The 24357-nt window shown below is 37.4% G+C and overlaps 1 protein-coding gene across 1 annotated transcript in view; it reads left to right on the forward strand.

Annotated features, from left to right (window-relative positions):
* Col19a1 (collagen type XIX alpha 1 chain) overlaps positions 1–17217 on the forward strand; it is a 409660-nt gene extending 392443 nt beyond the window's left edge. The window contains exons 49-51 of the mRNA XM_008856281.2: positions 11086–11214; positions 16623–16700; positions 16865–17217. Of these exons, the coding sequence (XP_008854503.1) occupies positions 11086–11214; positions 16623–16700; positions 16865–16992 (335 nt within the window). The 3' untranslated portion in view covers positions 16993–17217. The remainder of the gene's footprint in view (positions 1–11085; positions 11215–16622; positions 16701–16864) is intronic.
* The last annotated feature ends 7140 nt before the right edge of the window (positions 17218–24357 follow it).

Here is a 24357-nt window from a genome sequence, read left to right on the forward strand (position 1 = left end):
ATAACGTGTAAAATATCAAAATGACTCATTAAAGTGACCTGATATTCAAATCCATCTCACAGTGCAGCATTACTAGGGTAAAATCATACTTATTCTTTTCCATATTTTCTCCAGCGTATTCAAGCTATAGGAGAATGATTGAATAAAGATAATGAACATCATCTAGATTGCAAAGAATTAAATGTTCACTCTATGACCCTTTGCAGAGTAAGTTTTCCTACCCCTGCTTTAGACACGTAAGCCTAAAACACCATTGAGTGTTTAAAAAACAGGCTCTCACATATCTGATGCTGGCCTTGAACTCTCCATGTAGCTTGAGAGTGACCTTGAACTCCTGATGGTCCTGCTTCCAACTCCCAAGTGCTGAAATCACAGGGATGCACCACCATGTCAGTTAATCTGATCCTGGGGATAGAACCCAGGGCTTCACGCATGCTGGCACGCACTCTACCAACCAAGGTACATACCCAGCCCATCTTTGCTTTTCTGAAACAGCTATATCGTGCTAAAAATTCTTTTTGAGTCTCCAGTTAACAATATGGATCTTCCTTTTTCAAACTTCTTAAAACTTAACAATTTCTCATGAACCATGTATTTATTTTTGAAACTTAAATATGTAATTTTATATATGCTCAAGTAGCTCAGTGGTAGAGCACTTGCCTAGCACATATAAGGTCCTAGGTTTGATCTCCAGCACCAGAAGTAAAACAAAATAAATAAGGTAAAAAAAAACAATTTTTTAAAAATTTTAAGTGATTTATGTTTGTATACTGTGCCAACCTGAAGACATCTTTTACAATATCTTGGAGAGCAAGTTGGCTGACCCTTATAACTTTGTGTCATCTCTAAATTGTATGGACATATTATCATTCTATTTGTTGATAAAAGTGTTGAATTAAATGTCAAGAGTTGAGCTGTCAGGATGACTCAGTGGGTAAAGGCACTTGTTGCCAAGCCTGATGACGTGAGTTCCATCCCTAGGACACTCAAGGTGGAAAGAAAGAACCAACTTCTGCAAGCTGTCCTCTGACATCCACATTCATGCACTGACACACACTCATACCCACATACATACTGCATGCCTTGGTACACAACTTTTTAATGTCTTGATAAGGATGCCATTGGCTGGGGAGTTGGTTCAGTTTATAAAGTGCTTATTAATACTACTACTACTATACACACACATACACGTACCATTAAAAACAAATAAAATATAATTTTGGAAAATTTTAAACTGAACATGGTGGCACATGCATTTAATCCCAGCACTCAGGAGGCAAAACAGGCAGATCTCTATAAGAGAGGCAGAGGGAGGTGGATCCCTGTGAGATCAAGGCTAGTCTGGTCTATATAGTGAGTTCTAGGCCAGCTGTGGCTATGGGGAGACCCTGTCTCAAACAAACCAACAAACAAACAAACAAAAGAATATCAGAAACTGGGTTGGAGAGATTTCCTAGTGGTTAAGACCTGAGTTCGGTTCCTAGCATCCATGTTGGTCAGCTCACAACTGCCAGTAATTCTAGGTGCATAGAATTTGGTTTTATGGCCTTTGAGTCAAGCCCTATGGAATAGATGCTCAGTTTTTCCATCTCAGCATTCATTTTGCTTAGCAAGCATTCCTCAACATTTGGCACTCTAGAGGGGGAAAAAAAGACGTCTCATACTCCTCAGGGGAACACAGAATACAGACAGCAGCAAGATTTTTCAGGGCTCAATGCAAAGTGAAAATATTCCAAAATTATTAAAAATTGTTAAGACAGCAATAGAAAAGCATTAAGCTGAGCATGGGGACCATGGGCTACACAGATGCCATGTCCATGAAGCCAGCATTGACCACAAGTCATCCAGGGTCTCACACAGCATCTTTACCTTTCGTTGACTACCACCATGCAAAAGAAAATACCAAAATAATACATATTTTTATTGCAGTATAAAGTTCTTTTCACTTTTAATTTCTATAGGCTCCAGTGTTATTAATAATCTTTTTATCACAACATTGATATCCTGAATTTCCATTCATTAAAGGGTTCTTGTTAAAGCCATATTTAATAATTCAGTTAGACCAACTTCATGAGATCAGTTAAGAATGTCAGAGGCTCGGTGTGGAGGCATACACCTTTGATTCCAGCACTCTAGGGGCAGAGGGAGGTGGATCCCTATGAGATTGAGGCCAGCCTGGTCTATATAGTGTGTTCCAGGCTAGCTGTGGCTACAGGGAGACCCTGTCTCAAACAAACAAACAAACAAAAGAATATCAGAAACTGGGTTGGAGAGATTTCTAGTGGTTAAGACCTGAGTTCGGTTCCTAGCATCCATGTTGGTCAGCTCACAACTGCCAATAACTCCAGGTCCGTAGAATTTGGTCCCCATAGATTCCATGGGCACTCAATAGACACATGCATATACACATAACTGAAAAGTAAATCTTTTTTAAAAGAATGTTAAAAACTATAACCAAGCATTATCAGGAAAAAAACTGATCTGCTAAGTTTTGACAGACAGTGGTTTTGTAAGTCCAGTGTACTGTATAAAGGTACAGCCCCTGACATCCTGTTCTGTACACTCAGCAAAGGAAAGATCTACCATTGCTTCCCCCTGAGGGCTCAAGGCTGCCCAATCCCATCTACTCTGCAGCTACCCCCATGAACAGCTGTTGGTCTCCTCATGAACCATGAACAGCTGTTGATCTCACAAAGGAGGTCAAAGGACTTGATTTTAGGCAAGCGCGCCTGGCTTGTTCTGAGCAGCTGCTCATCTAAGCCTGCATCCTTCTCCCCTGAGTTCCTTCTTGCCAAGTGTGGAGCCTCTCACAGGCCTCTTCTGCCTTCACTCCCTTCTCACCCACTGTCTCTCATCTAGCCAGGTCCAGGTGAACGGTGGACATTCCAGCCTCCCCGAGACCCTGTGTTCCCTCAGAAGCCACAGATACCTTAGTCTTTAGAGTTTTTAAGAGATCAAAAGGAAAATTTTATTTTCCTTGAAACTTCCAAACTCAGACTCCACATGTCTTGACACCAGTCTGGCAAATCTGTCTTCTCCCAAACAAAATGGACCTGAAACCTAGAATTTAATTATTTAGCACTTAAGTTAACTTGCCATCAGATCATTTCTATTCAGTCTATTTGATTTTTCTACACAGCAATCAACTTTTCTGTGACTTCTGAACACCATTTTCCAAAGAGAAAAAAGCTAACCTCCATTTCCATAAATCCTAGTGCTGCAAGGTCAATTCCCTCTTTCAGAAAGCCTCCTCTCTAAAAGCAAAGGTTAAACATCACATTTTAAACTGTTACAGTGAAATAGCACAGTATAGTTAAGTGCTGGGGTTCAGTGGCCCCCATATACCTCTCTTTTCTTATCAGTTCTACTAGAAACAATGTCAGTGATGACTCCAGCTATCTCTCCACGACACTTGCATGTCCATGACCTCAGGAGGGGTTCTCCTCCTCAGCGAGATCCTAGGGGGTCCTCAGGAGACCCTGTACTCTGTGCCGAGATGGACACCTTTAATGAAACACTACACTAGGCCCCAAATTTTAAGCTCTCTTCCTGAGGCTTTTCAGTCCCCTTTGAGGCATCTTAAGTGACCTGCGGACTCATAGACCTCTCACTTTGGGCTGTTTCTCAGGCTTCTTACCAGCCTTCAGTATGATAATGCCCTTTCCCAAACCTCTTCACCAATCTCAAAGCTAGGTTCCAGCTGGATCATAACATAGAAACATATACCCACTCCAAAGTTAGATCAAATTCCCACTTTGATTAGTCAATAGGTCAAGGAATTTTTGCAAGAAGGGTGACCACATAAGGGCAGAGACACATGCCATCACATGACTCAGCATCTTTTGACTGTATGAGGACTTCAACGCTACCAATGATACTGCCCATGTGAATCAGATTGTACCGTATAAGAGAAGTATAACGTTTGATACAACATTACCCTGTGATATTTGGGGATTTTCACCAACATGGAGGAAAACTTACAAAGCAATGAATACAAACTATCAGGATCTTTCCATTCTTTTTTTTATTCCAAGGAGAAGCAATTTTAACACATTTTTCCAAAAATAACTTGAAGCAGGTTACATAAAAATATATACACAATGAAGTTGGGAGGGGGATAGGAATAAGAAATCAAATACAAAGGATTTGCCAACATGGGGTCAGCTTTGTTGGAATAATGAAGGTTTCCACTAGCTCTGTTCTTTGTGTGTGTGTGTGTGGAAAATTCTGACGAGTTTATTGGGTTTGCTAACAGAGCATAGGGTTTTTTTTTTTTTTTTTTTACAGAAGAGTGGGCTCCCTCCCATTTACAACTGCTCTGGAAAGTCCACACTCAAATATAGATCCTGTGGCTTCCCAACAGCCGCACAAAATAGCGAGAGAGGCGTCTCATGGCGTCCTTGGCTTAAAGGTCCTTAGCCTCTCCTCCACATGCAGCTAAGGTCAACTGATTGGGTGAGAGGGGTAAGTGACTCCCCCATCGACTACTTGATGAGCAGGAAGGAGATGTGACTACTATAGTGGTCAAAGAACACTTCCATTCTTTAAACCAACAAAGCCTCACCTGCTGCTGCTGAAGGACAGGAGAAGGTTAAGGTTATTTCTGCCACCAGATCTTAAATGTTCAGGAAATCCCTTTACCTGTGTTTTCCCTATTTTCATATATATATTTCACATACATATATATGAATGAGTATAAATACATTATCCCATCCTCCTATTTCAAGGTATCATCTTTCTTCCCTATAGCTAAGATATTCATAAATATATGTATATTTGTGTATATATACTCATCATCTGTAGATACGCATCATGAAAGATACAGTTTAAAAAGTACTTTCCACAACATAGTCTGTTTCTTCCAATTTGTTTCTTCTGTTGGTTTGGAATTTGGTCATTCAGTTTATAGGACTTCCTCAATATCCAGTAATCCTTGGTTGTCTGATCATACAGAATAGCAGGTTCTGAAAGACTGATTGGTTGCAAGTGAATGATGGAGCTTGCCAACTGTGATTTTCATGCAGGGCTATAGCTGGGCTTTCTAAATGAAGGTCCTTCAATATCAGTGTCTTTGGGTTGCTCAGTGGTGACATTTCCATTTCCTGCCTTGGCTGCCAACTCAGTACCAAGCATGTAGAGGTTCATTTATTCTCCTTTTTTTCAGTAAGGAAGCCAGAGTCTCACTGGAGTCTGGGGTCACCAATGCAGCGATGGCCTGTCTTCCCTTTTTAGACAGGATTGCTGGAACTAGAGAAAAGCACAGCTCTTTAAAAAATATTTTTATTAGTATTTTGATAACTTTATACAACATATTTTGATCATATTTCCCCTTCCCCCAATTAGAAAAAGAGTTTTAAGACTACTTTATGCCTGAGCTTTGAGCCTATTCTCTTTATATCAGACCCCTTTCCTTCACCCCCACTTCCAGAGGTAACTTGAATTCCCAATTCTGAGTCTCTTAAAGATATTATGTTTTAAATAAGGTGGGTTTTCAGCTCTCAGTGCAACGTCTCAGTTCTCTTGAGTTTAATAAGACAAATATCATTCAGCCATCTGATCCTCCGTTTCCAAATATTTCGTTGGTTTTTCCTTTCATATTCTCCTCCTTCTCGAGTTTTATGACTTTAAAATTGTCTTGCTATTGTTTTTCAGGCATCCAGGGAGTAGTTAAGGTAGATAAATGTGTTCATTTCGCTGTCTTTGCCCATAATAACATTTCAAAGGAACATGCTTATAAAGATTGCAAAGGATTACGCCAGAAATAAATACAGCAGTAAGAACCCTTGGGTCATGATGAACCACAGGATGAATATGAGTGCTCATATGAATATGAACACGTTATTAGCAGTTACAATGAAACTGGAAAATAATTAAGATATCACAATAAAATACTGATATTTTGCCCCTTTGGACAAAACCAGATATAATTTTGGTTTCCACATTTAGGAGACATATGGAAAATGAACTAAAAGGTGATTTCCAAAACAGATTAGTAATCCTGTGACTGAAAGTTACTTAATATTGAGGTTAAACAAAGGCAGCAATATTATCGAGGGTCCTACTTATTTTTTCTATTGCTGTGACAAAGGAAAGGGTTTATTTCAGCTTATGCTTCCAGGTCACAATCCATCATTGAGGGAAGTCAGGGCAGGAACTGGTGGCAGAAACCATGGGTTAATTCTGCTTACTGGAGTGTACTCTGGCCTGCTCAGCTAGCTTTCTTTTATAGCCCAGGCCTGCCTGCCTAGAGATAGTGCCACTCACAGGGGGTTGGTCCCTCTCACATGACCAATCAAGACAATCTCTCGTAGAGGCAGCCACAGGCCAATCTGATTGAGATAATTCTTCAGTTGAAGTTTTCTCTTCCCAAGTGAGTCTAGATTGTGGCAAGTTGACAATAAAAATAAATGAAGATATCAAGTAATGAGTATTTCCCTTGAGAAATCATAGAATTAAGTTTCCATAATGAACTATCAATGGGAAGTAAGATGAAGTTATACTAAGAAAATGGACAATTAAACTTTTGCATGGACATTAGGAGAAAGCATGCATTTTCCTCTGAAAAAAAGTTACAAATTCTATGTGTGAAACAGAAGATAGATGGGGGTCAGATGGCATCTGAATGCTCTTCATTCTTCAATTCATGTTTATGTCTGCATTGTCTCTGTGAGGTCGGTCTCCAAGGAAGCCAACCATTGGTCGCATGTGTCAGAATGGCTGTTCTTGTTTTCCCCAGCAGGTGGAATATATGTGGTTTATATACCCCTCTTTTAAACTCTTGAATTCTTGCCTCCTTAGAAAGCATAGACAAAAACCAGTTTGAATGACTAAAGAGCCCTGAAAATAGAGGAAAGGCAATTAAGAATACAGGCCTTCACAATTCATTTAGACGCTCAGAAACATTGTTTTCAATTATAGAGCATTAAGGTAGAGTTCAGAAGAAGTAATTAGCTTATGCTAAATGACTGGTTCTTAGTGTAGCTTGAAGCCAGTTAAATTACAAGTAAAAATAACTGCTTAAAATAATTGTTTGCTAAAAATATTTAAAACCACCCAAAGTAAAGTACTTGTAAATTTAATTCATGTTTTTAAAAATTAGGATAATTAATATTTGTGTTTAGACAGTAAAGATATTACAAATGTTTCATAACATTCATTTATTGTGGGGGATGGTAAATGTGCCATAACACGTGTAGAGGCCAGAGGACAACTTTGAGGAGTCAGTTCTCTCCTTCCACCCTGTGGGTCCCAGGGACTGAACTTAAGTCATCAGGCTTAGCAGCAAGTGCCTATACCTGTTGAGCCATCTCACTGATCCCTAGAGATGTTTCAAATAATGAAGAGTATACCAAAATAGCTTCTCATAAATGCAAACCAAATATTATGAAGCTTCAAAAAAAATCACTAAATTTCATATTTGTTATAAAACATCTAGTTTATAATTTATTATAATGAAGATTAATTTATACTCAATATGACTTATAAAACTGTAACTTCATGTCAGTTACATTCTTGGTTCATATATTGAGTCACTGGAATAAAATGTTTCAACATCAGCCAAATATTCCAGGCAGATAGGTAATTCAGTTTTATGGGAAGATAAGTGATTAAATGTCACTCCTTGGGACAAGAGTTCATCAGTCCCCCTTGGTTTCCTGGTCACTGTACAGTCTTCAGCCAGAGATCCTACTCATGTAGATGCTGTCTTGCTTCTGGTTGGCTTGCTTTGTGACTTAACAAATTCAAGTGCAGGAGGTCACAAATTATACAGCTAATGTTCAACGTTTGCTAGGTTATATCTTAAGAATTCTGGCGGGGGGGGGATCACTTTCTTAAGCAATTTAAGGATCAACATTGTTTCTAAATGGGTTCACTTGCTGTTGAAAAGCCATAGGAAAACAAGTTTGCTCAGAAGTTATTTGCTACTCTTCATCTGTTCAAGGGAACCATGTGTTTGTAGTTCAATTAAATAAACTAAACTCAATGGGAAAAAATGGAGGAAAGTGAAGTGTTTCCTTACAAGTTCTATATGATCTGGCTTTGTTTTTCATCTTTAACTGTAGTTTCTAGTACAGTGTTAACACTTGGTTTTCACTTACAAAATAAACACTAATTTCATCAGTAAGAAACTTTTATGGGAGATTTTTCAGAATCAAACCCAGGCTGAATGCTTTTTTAAAACATTTATTTATTCTTTGTGTGTGTGTGTGTGTGTGTGTGTGTGTGTGTGTGTGTGTGTGTAGTTAGCCTTTGTGTCTGGTGCCTGCAGAAGCCAAACAAAGATTTCAGGAGCTGGAGTTACAGATGGTTGTTAGCTGCCATGTGGGTGCTGGGAACAGAACCCAGATCCTCTGCAAGAGCAACCACTGCTCTTAACCACTGAGCCGTCTCTTGAGGACCCCAGTTAGAATGCCTCCAGGACTTGAGGGGTGGAGGGAATAGGATTAGGAGTTCAAGGCCAAGCTGGGATGCATGAAAAACCTGTGTCAATAAACAAACAAATAATAAATAAATAAATTCTTAGTTAATTTAGTTGATAGTATATCTTGTTCAGAAGCTTAAATTGAAATTTCTTAGTTCGCATTTTTGTATTTATATCCTTTGAACTCCCTTGTTTTTCAGTTCTCATTAACATACCAAATTTTTGTTTCTTTCTGTCGGGGCGGTGCTCATGTGTGTGTACAGAGTCAGAAGGTGTTGGGTATCTTCCCCATCACTCTGCCTTATTCCCTTGAGACAGGATCTCTCACTAAGCCTGGACTTTGCTCTTTTTCAGCTGTCTCTGACCTCCCTGAGGCTGGGGCTACAGATGCACACAGCCACTTGCACCTTTTACATGAGTGCTGAGGATCTGAACTCAGGTCCTCAAGTTTGTGCACAAGCACTCTTACCCACTGAGTCATGTACCCAGGTCAAACATGCCATCTTCCTACAATGTATACTCACTTTCATCTCAAGGCTTCCTGACAGTAATAACCATCAAAGCACTGGTAGTTGCATTCCTCTATACAAACTGTAAAGGTACTTTCATGACCTAATGGTTGAGCAGACCTTGAGGAAGTCTGTTCAGTTAATGTTTGCTTTCCCCTCTGGTTGCTTTCTCTAGGACCCAGACGAATAGTGTTAGCTTCCAGGCAGTTTGTTGAATGAATTATGAGCAATGCCTATGATACGCACCTTAGGAACGCATCCTGTCATATTAGAAAGTACTTAACTCGTAAAGATTTGCATATATTCATTAGTGGGTCAGTTTCCCACGTGTTCTGCATTTCACTGTCAGCTTAGGCTCACAGAGATAAACAGAAACAATTTCAACTGCTGAAACTGGAATTAAGAGACTGTTCAGCTATACCAATGCTGAATTTGTTTTCCTTTGACAAAATTTGAGCTCCTTCCTCCCAAAACTCTGACTGAATAAGGAACACACTCACTGGAAATACAAAAAAAAGTGTGGTAGTAATGGGGTTATATGGCATTCCCTCCTTGAAAAAATAAAAATTAGTTGCTGCCATCATTTGCCGGCTGTAGAGCTTAAACAGTGAAATCATAGTGACTATGAAGCCAATGACAGTCTTTCCAATAAATAAACTTTACTGAAGGAAGATGCAGTTTTGATCAAGAATCACAACAGTCACATGCAATATGATTCATCTCTTGCTGTATAAGAAAATATAATTCTCATCCACAAGTTGGCTAACCCCTTCAGAGGATGGTATGATAAGAATAGGAGATAGGAATTGGTTAGGCAGTTAGGGTAAAAAGACCCCAAAGAAAAGTAGCCAGTTTCTTGGCTAAAAGTCAAAATGTCCTTGGGCCTCTTCGCAATATACTCCATTCCAAAGGCCAAAAATGTCAAAAGTATTTGGGAGCATTTATCTAATCCTTAAAAGATCTTAGAACTACCTCTTCAGAGAGGGCCAAAAAGCCCCATTCAAAAAGAAGAAAGAGTACATGAAGTTATCAGAAAAAAATGATGGGGAGATAAGGGAGGAGTTGGAGGGGAGGGAGTGGGCACGAATTTGATCAAAACACCTTATATGCATGTATGAAATTCTCAATAAATTATTTTTAAAAAGAAAATATAATTCTCATATGGTTAGTGGCAGTGAAGACTAAATATTCATTAGTCCACATGTGCTATAGGTCAGCAACGTGAAGCATTCTTTAGTTGTGCCTCTCAATCTGTATTGAGGTTACAGACAAAATCCCATTTGCTGAAACCACTTAAACATTTCACAGGGAAAGATGGTCTTCCTCCAAATTCACTAACATACTTTTGTCAGGCATGTGGGTCTCTCCATAGGACTTGAGTGTTGCAACTAGAAAGCCATGGCTCCTTATGACCTATTCTTTCTGGTTTCTTTGCACATTATCAATTCTGCTCTTTTTTTAATTTATAAGGAATGAAAAGTAAATCCAGTCATCACTCAGAATAGAGGAATTGGGTAGAAGAATTGGGTTCTAACCTTGGAAGGGAATGTTAAAAGCACTGGCTGCTCTTGCAGAGGACCCAGGTTCAGTTCCCAGCACCCACATGGCAGCTAACAGCCATCTGTAACTCCAGTTTCAGATGATCTGACACCCTCTTCTGACCTCCACAGGCATTGAATGACACAGGTGCACTTACATACATGCAGGCAAAACACTCATACACATAAACTAAAAATAATTTTTTTTAATTTTTAAGAATTTGTGAGTATATTTTGAATCTGCACATTCAACACATTGCTCTAGAAAGTGCCTTGAGATTACCATTAAAACTATTTGGTAATATGAGCAAAAGTTTTCTACACAAGTCATAACCAGAAATTTATTAAACTAGTGCTCTGGTCACTGAGCCAGGAGCACTGGTAATTCTTAGATTCTTAGAGCCTTGAGCAACCCAGCTGTTCTGCCTCTCCCCAACTTTGTGCAATTGATTCTGTGTCTTACCAAAAACACAGAAGTCAGAGCACTTAGTAAATGAGATGTGCCTAAATGAGAAAATGAATGTTTTTCAGTTTCATGTGAAAATTTTTGGAAATACTTTGCTATGCTGATATTTCCATTACATGATATGTTATCTTTTGTCTTTCATGAATGAAGAGAGGATGGCTGTGTTTCTGTCCCAGCTTAAGCTGCCAGCTGCAATGTTGGCTGCTCAAGCTCATGGGAGGCCTGGTCCACCTGGGAAGGATGGGTTACCAGGGCCACCAGGAGACCCTGGACCCCAAGGTAAGTCTTCAAGTGTAATATTTGTCCACCAGGTTTTAAATCCTCAGTATTTATAATATGCTAATTAAAATTAAAACATGTGTGTAGTATGTATAAAATTATTTCTTATGAAATAGCTTGTTAGTATTTGATTTTCTAGTGGTAAATATTAATGCTTAATAATTTAATTTAAAACTGATGTACCTGCTACTATAAATTCATTTTAATGAGATATAGTAGAACAATGACAACAATATTGTCTGTTTTGATATGATTGCTACCTAAGAATTCTAGAGATTTTTTTAATCCCCTTTTCAATGTTAGATAAGACACCTCATCTTGAAATCTTACAGAAACTAGGAAGTCTTGGAAGATACTATTACACATAGTCATTTGAGGCTAAAGTATGATTAGGAGAAAATTTGGAATGATGTCTCAATAGAACTTTGTAGATGGTAACTTTTTCAAGCATAGATACTTTTTTTAAATTTTTCTTTATGTTTGAAAATTTCATACAAGCATACAAATGAAATATGATCATATCTAGTCCCCATTTTCCCCTCTAACTCTTCCCATGTTCCCCAATACACCCCCTCTCAACTTGATGTCTTTTTAAAATATTTATTTATTATTTTTATTTTATGTGTATGAGTGTATTGCCTGCATTTTTGCAAATGCACTTGTGTCATACAATGCCTGCAGAGGTCAGATCCCCTGGAACTGGATTTATTAACAGTTGTTAGCTATCATGTAGGTGTTCGGAATTGAACCTGGGTCCTCTACAAGAGCAACCAGTGCTCTTAACTGCTGAGCCATCTCTCCAGTCCCTTGGTGTCTTTTTTAAAAATAACCAAGTCTAGTTAGTGCTGCCCATATGTACATGGTATGGGACCATCCACTGAAGCGTTTGAAACCTACCCATAGCCACATTCTCAAAAAGGAGGTGTTCTCCCTCCCCCAACAACTATCTATGACTAATAGCTCCTCAGTAAGGGGTAGGGCATAGAGATCACTTCTCTCTATACCAAGATTTTTGGCTGACTTGATCTTGGGTAGGTCTTGCACTGGTAACCACGTAGATGGTATATTTTGAACCTTAAAGAATACCTCATATGACTTCTAAAGTCTTTAAAATCCAAACATACTGGAGAAAAATTATCCCACTGATGACAACTTGATAAGACACATGCTCTTAAATTTCACTTGACTCAGTTATTCTGACATAGACATTCTGCAGAAATATGATTAGCAATCTGTAAACTGGCCAGATAGGCTTGAGTCTAGAGGATTCATGAATTCTAGCAGAGGCATGCCAAATTTAGTATGAACTGTGAAAGATAAGATTAGAGATACTGCAGCTATAGACACAAACACACACACACACACACACACACACACACACACACACACACACACTCCAAAGATATTCCTGAAAATTCTGGGTAATTTACTGTGCTGAGGTTGAATTCAATTTTGCTCTAGAATCCATTTTCAGGTACCGTTTGCTCATAATTAGTCTCAGTGGGCTCCACCTGGGAACAGATGGCACCGTCCCCATTTCTATACATACAGATGACTAGACACATGGAAAGAAAAGCAAATACCAGTACATCCATTCTCAGGATTAGCCACAAGTCCTCATTTCTCACAGAGGATGGACCCCAGGTACCAGTGAGTCTGGCTGAAGTCCTGTATCCATTCCTACTCCAATACAGTGCTCTGCTAGTCTATAGGGAGTAAAGGAATTTTGGCAGCATACCCCTAAGGACTTCAGATTGAATTCCTTAACACTCAGAGACCATCGTCTCTCCTCCACTGCCAGTAGCATTTGGAGGCAGCCAGTATGAAGACAGGAAAGTAAGGGAGACAGTTCTCAAGGCAAGAGGTGTTGTCAGCTACTGAAGGTTTAGCCAGGAAGCTGCTAATGAAGTGGTTAAGTAGAGCCACATAAGAGAAGCCAGTTAGTCTGAAAGTTAACTGCAACCGTTAGAAAACAGCAGTAGAGAAAGGCATCTGTTATGCTGAGCTAATTGATCAGAAGATGAGGACCATTTTGTCCTAATAAGTATTTTGCCAGAAGGCTGATTTGGAGACAGTTTATATAGATGGATGATTGAAGACTGGTGGGAGCCTTGGCACAGGTATAAATTTGTGATCAGGTGTTGTATATTCAATCCTAGCCACCTTGACACAAGATGCTTTACAGTTCTGCAAAGATCATTATTTCCTCAGTCTGTTCTTGTCACTGATTACTTTGGCCATATGCAGTTCCCATTACACAAGAGATAGGCTGGAGGGAGTAGATGCCACAAAGCCTTCTTGCTAATTACCAAAGTCATGGTGATGAAAGAAAACATGCTGCCCCTGATTGCTGTGAAGACAAGGGTTCTATGAGGATATATCTGGAGTCAGAATAAGATCTGGCCTCTGTGCTGAGCTTCAAAATCACTGTGTTGGTCTTAAACCTATAGCCTCCATTTCTCCTAGGTCAGAAGGTTTCACTCACAGCTGAAGGAAAAGGGAATCAAAATTGACTTTCTGTGTGTACACAGTTGTGTAGAGGGTAGTTATTATCTTTTATTAGTTGGGCGTGTTCTGAAGTCACAGTGTATGAGAATTGGAAAGAAGAACTTGAAAGCCCATCTGAAGATATGTGATGCTCAGACCACATGAAGAATAAGCACTGTTGATACCAGTAGAGAACTTCTGATGGATCCTTCAAACTTTGATGGTCCAAAAGAATACATGCAATGGGAGATCAAGGTGATCATAGAAGACAGAGTTACAGCTTAAGTCACCTGTCCCATACAACCTCCAGGCTATTATTGGCTTCTAAATGAAAGAAAACCCATTTTTTGCTAATCCATTAACCCATAGAAAATTGATGGTCCTAGCATAGTTTTAACCTGTTAGATCTGATAGCAGTGGGGAGCACTAGAAAGGAGAGGATATGACAGTGAATCAAAATGACTTAAGAGCTCAACTGTCCAGTTAATGGACCAGATCCAGGGAAGCTGAACAACTTGAAGGCATAAAGCAGGTGCCCCACATGAAGAACTGTTCCACCCAAAATGCCAACAGCACCCTTTTCAGGCATCATCTATGTAGTGTGCACATAAGTGTGTACAAATTTGGAAATAAATCTCCAGAGTTACAACTGAACTCTCCCTCTGGAAATAAATGCAGTCTGCCATCCAATAAACTATAGCTCAGATCTCATCTCACCTATGACTAATGTTTCAGATGGCTGTGCACTTTAGATTAGGGTGTTTCTGGTCTTCTTTACAGTGTTCTACAGAACTTCAGATGTCAAACTGTCATCCTGTGTACTTACACTCTCTGGGCATACATGCATGGTTACAGATACACTGACCTCTTCTAAATTTGAAAAGCGTCCTCCCTGAAAGAAGTAGAAACTAAATTCTAAGAAAGGAGAAAATGTTATTGATATTGTTAGTATTTCTATCTCAGGCCCTTTTATGAAATAATTATAAAAAGGAACCAGTGGCTTTATGACAGTTATAATTAATGAGTTTAGAACCGTATTAGGAAATTCAGGAGTGGACAACTCTCTTGTTCTTACGCAATTCGATGGCTTTATTAACCTAATGAACTCAGAAATTGCTACATTTGACAGGGGGAAGGTAAAAGTGACCTTATACAAATATGAAATTTATCATTTCTTGTCTTGTGATACAATATGTACTAAAATCCTTGTGATATTATGTTTCAATTGTATTAAAATCTTAAAATTGATTTTAAACTACATATGTCAATTTTTGCAGATATATTCATCACATGGGATTGGGTTGTCCTTGCAAAACCTCTTGTTAATCAAAAGTTCATCTATCTTTAGTTATTTTTCTTTCTTCGCTTTTTGAGCCTATGAGTATAAGTTCTTACTGACATAACTCAAAAGGACAGTTTTACCGTGTATGTAAATGTTGAACCTGAGGTGAGTTATCAAGTAAACCTTGGGCAATAAATACTAGTTAAATTCCAGAAATGTTTAAACAATCAATTTAGAGGGATGTTTTCAGGTGGTTCCAAACACTGAGGTTCTTTCTTGTAGTTCTAAGTGCTAAAAGAAGGCCACTTCTATCTAAAGATCTTGAAGTATTTTAAATTTGAGTAGGTATCAACTTGGGATATTGTGCCTCATGTTTACGTCACTGTTTCCTGTGGTATCTGGGACAGTATTGAACATCTTTAATATAGTTTTCATATATGTTTTCACTATGCACTTTGAAATATATCTTTTCCCACCATTTTTACAGTTACCACATCTCTAAGATAGTTAATTCTGTGGTGGTTGTATTGCTAATGTTATTTAGAGAATAATGCATATACTGTGTGGTCAAGTATACTTGAAAGTGGTTACCACCAACATGATATGTTATTCCCAACACACATGCAAGTTTAGAAAAGGTAACAATTAGGTTAGGACCCATTGTTTCCTGCTGAGATGCCAGTCTGCTTAGATTCTTCCTGTGACTCTGTGTAACTCCTCTGTTCACGTGGGACTGGGAATGATCTCTAGGCTACTGTATGGAGATAAAAAAATAGAACTAAAAGTCCTCTTGTTACCACTGTGAAACACATCACACAAAATCTTTTTTTCAAACAATGTAGGATATGTGGTTGCCATCATATAAGATAAAGATAAACTTTTTGTAAGGTTTTTAAAAGCCCAGATAAGGGCTCCTGGACACAGGAATTGCTTTGTACTATTCTAGCTCAGACAACACAAGCATATTCAAAAAACAAAATGATTTTAACATGTAAACAGATCTTAGACCTAATTGATTTTTGTTAAAATACCTTATGTTGAAGTACTTTCAGGGGAAATTCCTCATTCTCTTATTTTCTAGCATTGTTAAAATTCTTGGTCCTTTATTATTATAAACTGCTATGTTAAAGCTTATCCTGTTCTTAACTGATTTGACTCAAACTCATATTCCTGCTGACATTAAAACCATGAGCTGCTTGTTTTATTTAATTATTGGACTAATGTCTGCATTCTTATATTACCTTGTTCTTACATGAACAGTAGTTCTCTTTCTGGATATTTCTTTCATATTTCCTGTACCTAGACTCCCACCAGAATTTTTATTGAGGCTGTGTATCATAGCAATATGACAAGATATAAATGATTTATTTGAGTTCTTTAAGTATCATTTTTGGTAACAAAACTCTTAGTATCAAAGTTTTCCTTGTTGAGACTTTTTATATTAGCTGCATTTTTTAAGATCCTTGTTGCCTATTATATGGGACCTGATATTTAAATTTAGTGTATGACGGGCGGAATGGATAGCTGAGACATGATTAGGTTGAGTCAAGAAACAAACTCAAAAAATGGTTCTTTTGTGTGCTATGTTGCCATTAAACACTTCCTTTCATGTCTCACTTTTTATTTTTCTCTCACTCAGGCTACCGAGGACAGAAAGGAGAAAGAGGTGAACCTGGAATTGGGCTGCCAGGGAGTCCAGGTCTTCCTGGGTCTTCAGGTAATAGAGATATTATCTCCACACATGTAAGCCTCTCAAAACAGTCATCTTCTTCCACATGGCCTTTTCGTGTGGAGTTTAATGACACATGATGTTTGGGGGTGGCGAAAAAAAAATAGGATCCTGTGTGACCTGCATTCTGATGGTGTCTTTTGCTTCCTTAGCACTGGGTTTGCCAGGTTCACCAGGTGCCCCAGGGCCTCAAGGCCCCCCAGGACCCAGTGGGAGATGCAATCCAGAAGACTGCCTCTATCCTGTGTCTCCTGCCCATCAGCGGGCAGGCGGCAAGTGAACACACAGAGGGAAAAATCCTTCCTGTGATATCTCTTTGCCATTGGAGCTGTCAGTATGGGCTTCCAAACCATGCGTTCTTAAGCGCTTATGGTTTATGGACTGCTGTTCCTTCTTTATTTTTTTTTTTTCAGACACCAAAAGCAACAATCTGATTCTTATTCCTATAGAAATTGCGACTCGATATTTTTTTAATTTTTACCAACTTTGTTCCGTGTTTTGCTTTCTCGCGGCTCTGAGTTCCTCTCGGTTTCATGTGAAATACACAAGTGGACTTGTAAACTTCTCCCTGGTTCTTCAAAAGAAATCACATCTGATGATGTAGCAGATGGAACACATACATTTTGTAAACTCATCAACATGTGATTGGTCTTTAATTTCTGAATTTTAAAATTTCAAACTTCCTATGATATTTTCTTAGTATTTAAAGTTATTACTGCTTAAAATTTTTCTTTCATTTTTTTGAGACAGCACTTTGCTGCTGTTGACTGTTTCATGACTTATTTTTTATAACAAGAATTCTTATGCCATCCTATGTTCATTTTATTTATGCAGAAAAATACACCATAAGAGATTCACTTTAAAAAAAAAAAATACGGACGACTTTTTATTGGGAAGCCCAAAACTCATCATAGCCAACTACTGGAGTGATTTATTAATATTTAGTTGTGAGTTCAATTCAAAGCACTCACCGACAGCATGCACACATGGCGGCATGTAAAAAGAGGAACAAATTCCATTCTGTGGTCACTTCAATGAGTTTCTCCTGTGGTGAACAGAAAGCTGTTTTCCCTAAGAGGTGTTTAGTAGTAAAGACACCAAGCTGTCATCACCTCCTGGCAAGACCTTTGAGCTCTTTCATGCATTATTGTTCTGAACTTATCCTTGAGCTGAACGTTAGAGCAATGGGCAGGATCTGTAGAGACTGGAGAAGGAAACTACTCACCAAGAAGACAAATGTGTGGTGTCACCGAGTGAATGTGTGGAATGTGAAGCCCACCTGCTCCTAAGGAAAACAGTGGTTCCTCCAAAGCTGCTGAAGGAGGTCCAGTTCAGCAAAGGAAAGCCAGGGAGCCCATGTGCCAGTCACCGTGTGCTTCGAAACCCTATGTTCTGAAAGGAAACAAAATTACAATGACTGCAGTTGCTCAATGAAATATTTATTGCATAGTTATTTGTGGTTGGGAGAAGTTTTTGGTGGGAAACAACTGATTTTCTAGAATATTGAGCATGAGAATGTGGCTGAAATCTAGCTGGTTGTCCACAGATGCTGAGCAGGTCACCAGACCTCTCGTCACAGATGCCAGGAGGTCACACCTCTTGGAGGAGCAGAGTAGATGCCACAGGATAAGATGATTGCTTTTGTCTGTTAATTGAAAATAATGAGTTTAGAAAAGCAAGCCCACTGAAAGTGGTAAAAGCTGTGAACAGATTTTTGCTGGGGAGCATGCCTGACTTAAGGCGGGGTTTATTTCAATGCACCCATGATTTGAACTGGTTTTCATTACAGATAGATGAACTGCTGGTCAGGTACTGTCGACATGGCTCTGCATAACACAACCTTTTAGTTATTTTATATTGAATTTTGCTGTATATTTTAATTCCAAGTTTATTTTTTTTCAAGGTTACTTAATTTATTTTCAGTGTTTTTAACTTTAAGTTGATTTCCTCCTTCATTTTCTTTCTTATTCAATACCTGCAATGGTGCTGTTTTAAAGTCATACAATTGGAATATGCATATGTTTTGCATATATATCTTCTTAATCAATGATAAAGTATCTCCCAAAATGTACATAGGGTGAAAATTTGGTGCTATGTGTATATCTTGAGCTTTTAATTTGTTGAATTTTCTGAAAACTTAAAATTTACCTGATGCATATTAATTTACTTGAATTTGTCATAGAACACAACCTTTTCTATGTTTTCAAAGATTATTTTTAATATTAATTAACAGGCTATTTATCCTTTTGCCTCTTGGCTTATTCAAAGATATTTATTTTATCATGTTAATATTTTCATAGGCTTTTTGCTGATAGTCATCAGTGTATTTGGGGTTTTATAGTTGATCATTTCACATGTATAAAGAGAGGCAATTCATTTTCTTATTTTGTAAATTATGTTCATTTCAGTTCTACAGAATATGACTGACAAACTGTATAGTTAATAATCTTTCTCTTATTTCCATGAATGTGTGATAGGCTTATTCCTGTTTTAAGTATTTGGATGCATTCAGGTGACTTGATGAGGGTAGAGATAACATGATGCATGTTGAAAAGTGCCCTGTTACAATGATTCAAGCTCTCTTCTTGTACCTGGAACATATGACTAAGTGTGACACAACTAGAGGGACAGGGCCATGGTCACATAGCATAAGCCCCACATACCATTATAATTTATCATCTTCAAGTGTTTTGTAAAGCCTTAGCTTTATTCACAACAAAGGGCTGAAACACTGGGTTTAGCTCATACAACACAGAAGCTGGGCAGATGCTCAACCCTTTAATAAAACGGAACAGGATAATTTGGTCCCAAAGAAGGGTAGGAAATTTCCCTCTAAATAACTTTATGGTTGCCAGTTCTCCTGTAATTTGCTTCATTCCAAGATGAAAAGTGTTTAGTTCCAGTGATGCCCACAGCAAGGGAGAAGAAATATTAATTTTCTGTCATTTGTGCCTCAGACTTGGTTTTAAATGTAAAGTAGTTACAAGTCACTATGACAATATTAAAACTGTTTTATCCATATGCAAGCATGTTTGAACTCAGGTCTTAAATTTCATACCAATCAAGTTGACACTTACAGGTAGAAATCTTCCAGGATAGAGAAGATTTATCTTCATGTCATATTTAAGACTTTTGGAACCTGAAGAAAAGGAGAAGAATAACCCATGCATTTTTTAGTGTTCTTTCCAACTGAAAATGTTAACAATTACTTCTAACTGTAACAGAAGCACAGCCAGTCTTAACTTTTTAAACTGCATATCTTCATCAGAGTTATTTACTTAGTGACTTTAAAGTCATGTGCTTTTTTTTTTCTATATTTCATGACATAGTTGAAAATTTGTAATTTTCGTCACTTATAGAAATTAAGTAGTTAATTCAAGATATGTTGCCTATAAAAACTATCATTTAATGTTCAGCTTGCAGTTTTTATGAATAAATCTTAGACGTTAAGTAGAGTTTAGCTTTTCCGTTTCTGCAGCCTCTCTCATCTTAGAAACTTATGATATACCTCTTTTTTTCCACAAGATGGCGTTTGAGGCACTTTGTTGAGAACTGAACAAACCAAAGTCTACAACTAAGAAAAAGTTGGTGGACAATTGAATCAGACTTCTGCCCTCGCACTTTTTTTTTTTTAAACTTTGTAAATATTCTTTGTTAAATTATATTTTGTTTACTTCATTTGTGTTTTTCCTAGTTTTCGGTACCTTTGTGAAGCAGGCACAATAACCTTTAGTTATTGACTGTTTCAACTTTATTATTTCTTATGTGTAGACCTGTATGCAACATGCAAATTGCTACTTAACTTTGCTTGTATACTACCCTTGTATTTTAGTGACTAATGTGAACACACCTAAATAATCATTCTCCCTCTTAGACAGGACAATCTTTGACTGACATAAAGCATCTAGCTTGTCACAATAAGTTGACAATTTTTAAAAAAGCTGCACAATATCTAAACTCTGAATTGTTCAAGATAAATGTTTGCAATTTGATTTGTATAATGTCTATTTTTCTAGAAATATATCACTATTTATGAAATCAGATAAACCTGCTTTTCAATATACCAGCTTTTCTCTCACATTGATAACACTATCCTGAGACTTGGAATTAGGCTCAGTGACATGCTGAAGTGGCTTCCCACAGAACCTCAGAGTAGTTTTGCAGATTTGATCCTTGATCTTCCTTTGAAATTATTTTTCACCCTTGTCTGTACATATCCAGCTTGTTTAGACACACAGGTGTTTTCTGTCCTGGCTTTAGAGTATTGCCCAGTGTGAAGGAATGCACTCTCCTTTTATGCCTCTCAGAGATTACCCAGACTTCTAAGACAAGGCAATACAGAGAATTTAATTAATACTGTTTATGTCATGTCCATCAATATAATGTGACCCATTAGATTGTAGTTATTCACTAGTTGGTTGGTAAAAGTAGCATTCATTATATTACACGTGTTCGGCTTCTAGGAGTTTCAGAAAATGGGAAGTTATTTTCATTTTTATGTACTGATACAACAGGAATTACAAACCTTTCACTAAGCAAAATGTCATGCAGAAAAACTGGTCAGGTTCATTGAATTGAATGCAGTGCCAGGTGGACACAGAGAAAACTCATTCAGACAAGTAGACTAAGCAAGCAAATTTACCTGACAGACAAGACAGATTTATGAGACAAAGCTTAGTCTATGAACATCTATCTACATGGAATAAAACTTTGATTCCAATAGTGAATGATATATCGTGTAACTCAAGAAGTTAGCTTTTTGCTTCATGAATTTGTAAACAAAGGAATGCTAATAAAATAGATTCACTAAACTTAGGGTTAACTACTTAAAATTTAATACAAGTCTGTGTGGCACTTGACCGTAGTAAGCTTACAAGTATGAAAATGCAATTCTACAACTTTTTATTTTGCTTTGTTACTTAAATTATATTTGTGGGATAAATACTTTTAGTGAATTTAAATTCAGATTGTAACATGGAATATTTTATAACTATTTTTAAAATAACATTTGGGATGTATTTTTCTCCGTTTTGTTTGATCTCTATCTTACCTCATCAGCTATTTAAGGTTTAATTTTATTATACTCATGTTAAGTGAAATGGCACTGGTTTTATTCTAAACCCAAGTGAATACATGCTTTGAGACTTTGATTCCTCTATATTTATTATGCATAATTAGCTTCTTACCAATCTTAGCAATAAAGGAATTAACTTTAAATCAGGGAACTCTAAGGTGCAATTCTTAATACCACACCCACTCTTTACCACTTTTCAGCAGCTGAAGTCCCTCCCACACTTCAATTCCATTCTGCTAGGTCTCAACCACAGGGACTCTCCAAAACCACTCTCATATCAAGAGTAAGCACTGTTTATAGCATCTAGGGAACCTGAAACCAGTCTAATGCAAGGCTGTGTTTATACCACACTGGAACACACAGTTTTGCCATGTGAATTGTTGCTTGACTTGTCCTAATGGAGTTTATAACCTACCTCCCTGGTAGCTCATAAAATTCTCAGTATAATCATTTCAGATAAGAATTATAAGCAGAAAAAAAGTCAGAGTGGGCAGTCTTTTGGGACTTTCGTCTCCCAAAGTGATGGCCTCGTTAAAATCAATCAAGACTCATCGCTACAAAGATGCTAGAGGAAGGGAAGAAGTACCACAATTAACTTTCCTCATATAATACGCTCTTAAATCATTGGTGATAAGGCAATAAGTATTTAAATATGTGGCATGTTTTCCTAACAGAAAATGTCAAACTATGTCAGTGGATATATGGCTCTGTATGGACTGGTTAATGACTTCCACAGTTCTGAAGTTTTCTTGCCTTCACTTTTCCTTACTATAAATTAAGTAGGTGCTCTTTAAGGAATGTTATTCTTTTCATACGCAATTTGGAACTTGAAGACCAAATAAAAGTGTATCAAATGAAACTTAAAGAAGATTCTTCATGGAGTCAACTTTCCTCATTTATTCTCTTCCCGGTTATTCATCTGGGGAAGAACAACACACAAAGCATGTTAAACAGAAAGTGAGCGTGAGCTGCCATTTATTGAAACTAAAATATTAATCAGTGAGCATCCTTGTTCCAGATTGAACACATGTGTTACCCTTCTTCAGATAATGCTTTAGATATCATTTGAGCATGTGTATTTACAGTCACAATCTTATAACTAGCCAAGTTGATTTAGTATTTACTGAACCATATGCACTTAACATTCAGCATCAGAAGCTCACTAAAAACAATTTAAGTACACAAGTGAAAGGTATTAATAGTATATGAAAAATGACATATATTTCTTAAGCACAAATGTTACCTTAAAAATTAATATCATTTATGTTCATTGCCCATTTGTACACACTAAACTTGTTAGCATATTTTTAATAATGTTTTGACACTTCTTTTGCCAAGATTACTAGCATGTTTGAAAGTAATTTCCTTGATATCTGAAATAACTTGCTTTTGTCTCTAGTGATTTTATACCTAGATTGGTTTATTTTGAACTTCTGGGTTATAAGAAAAATTAATCTTGGAGATTTATACTTCAGAAGCACTGTGATAGTCAAATAATACAATTACAGGTGATCTTCTAAAGCAGGGATTTATATTAACCTCAGTTCAGGTTACAAATAAATCAGATCTAATAATGTTTACGGATACCAATATTGGTTTAATCAGCTTGAAATATAAAGTATTTCAAGTCAGTCACCTAACTTGATGTGACTACTCCTTCAAACACTTCTTCCAAACAGGAAACAATTACCCAAAACCATGTCAGTGAATCTGTGTGCTCAGACTGGGAAGTGATTTACATACTTCTTAACTAACCTGTCAGCTGTTTGGTGTGGATGTCATATACTGCTTTAGAAGCACTGAGTAGAAATAAATCATAAATCACTGGCTCTTGATTAACACAACAGTTTCTAATCAACTTTAATTATTTACACATTCCTCTCTTGCAAGTTCTCTACTGGACACTTCATCAAACTTTTAAAACTATCTCAAAGACTATTTAGAGATCTCTATTTTGCTAGAGATGGACATTTGATCTAGCACAGCACTCATCAGCTATCTTTCAAGGAGAAGATTTGATAGGCATTTTACAAGCTTTTAATCTAGTTTTTCTGTAAATTGTTTAACTAAAAAATGCAATGGGTTGGTCCCGCCATCTGGAATGTGCTAGTTTTGCATAATCTATTTGTAAGTTGTTGTATCCAATGTTACTTATTGTATCTGTGGAGCTTGCTACACAACCTTGATACATCAGGTTTGTGTAAAGTTGAGTGAACTGATCTTTGAAATTTTCTTTTTTTAATTCTTATGACTATGATATCCTAGAACTAAGAAACATGTTTATTTGATTACTTTTTTCTTTTATTTGATTATGCCACTCTAATTAAAATAAAAACACTTTGGTGAAAAGATCATTTGTTTGCATTTTTAAAAAATATTTTATTTATTATTTTTATTTTATTTGTATGAATGTATTGCCTGCATGTGTGTAAGCGCACCCATCTTCTGCAGTGCCTTCAGTGTTCAGAAGAGGATGTCAGATCCCCTGGAACTGGAGTTACAGTTGTTAGCTGCCATGTGAGTGCTGGGAATCGAACCCAGGTCCTCTGCAAGAGAAGTCAGTGCTCTTAA

The sequence above is a fragment of the Nannospalax galili genome, unplaced genomic scaffold (assembly GCF_000622305.1).
Source record: "Nannospalax galili isolate Female #2095 unplaced genomic scaffold, S.galili_v1.0 scaffold206, whole genome shotgun sequence".
Taxonomy (NCBI): domain Eukaryota; kingdom Metazoa; phylum Chordata; class Mammalia; order Rodentia; family Spalacidae; genus Nannospalax; species Nannospalax galili.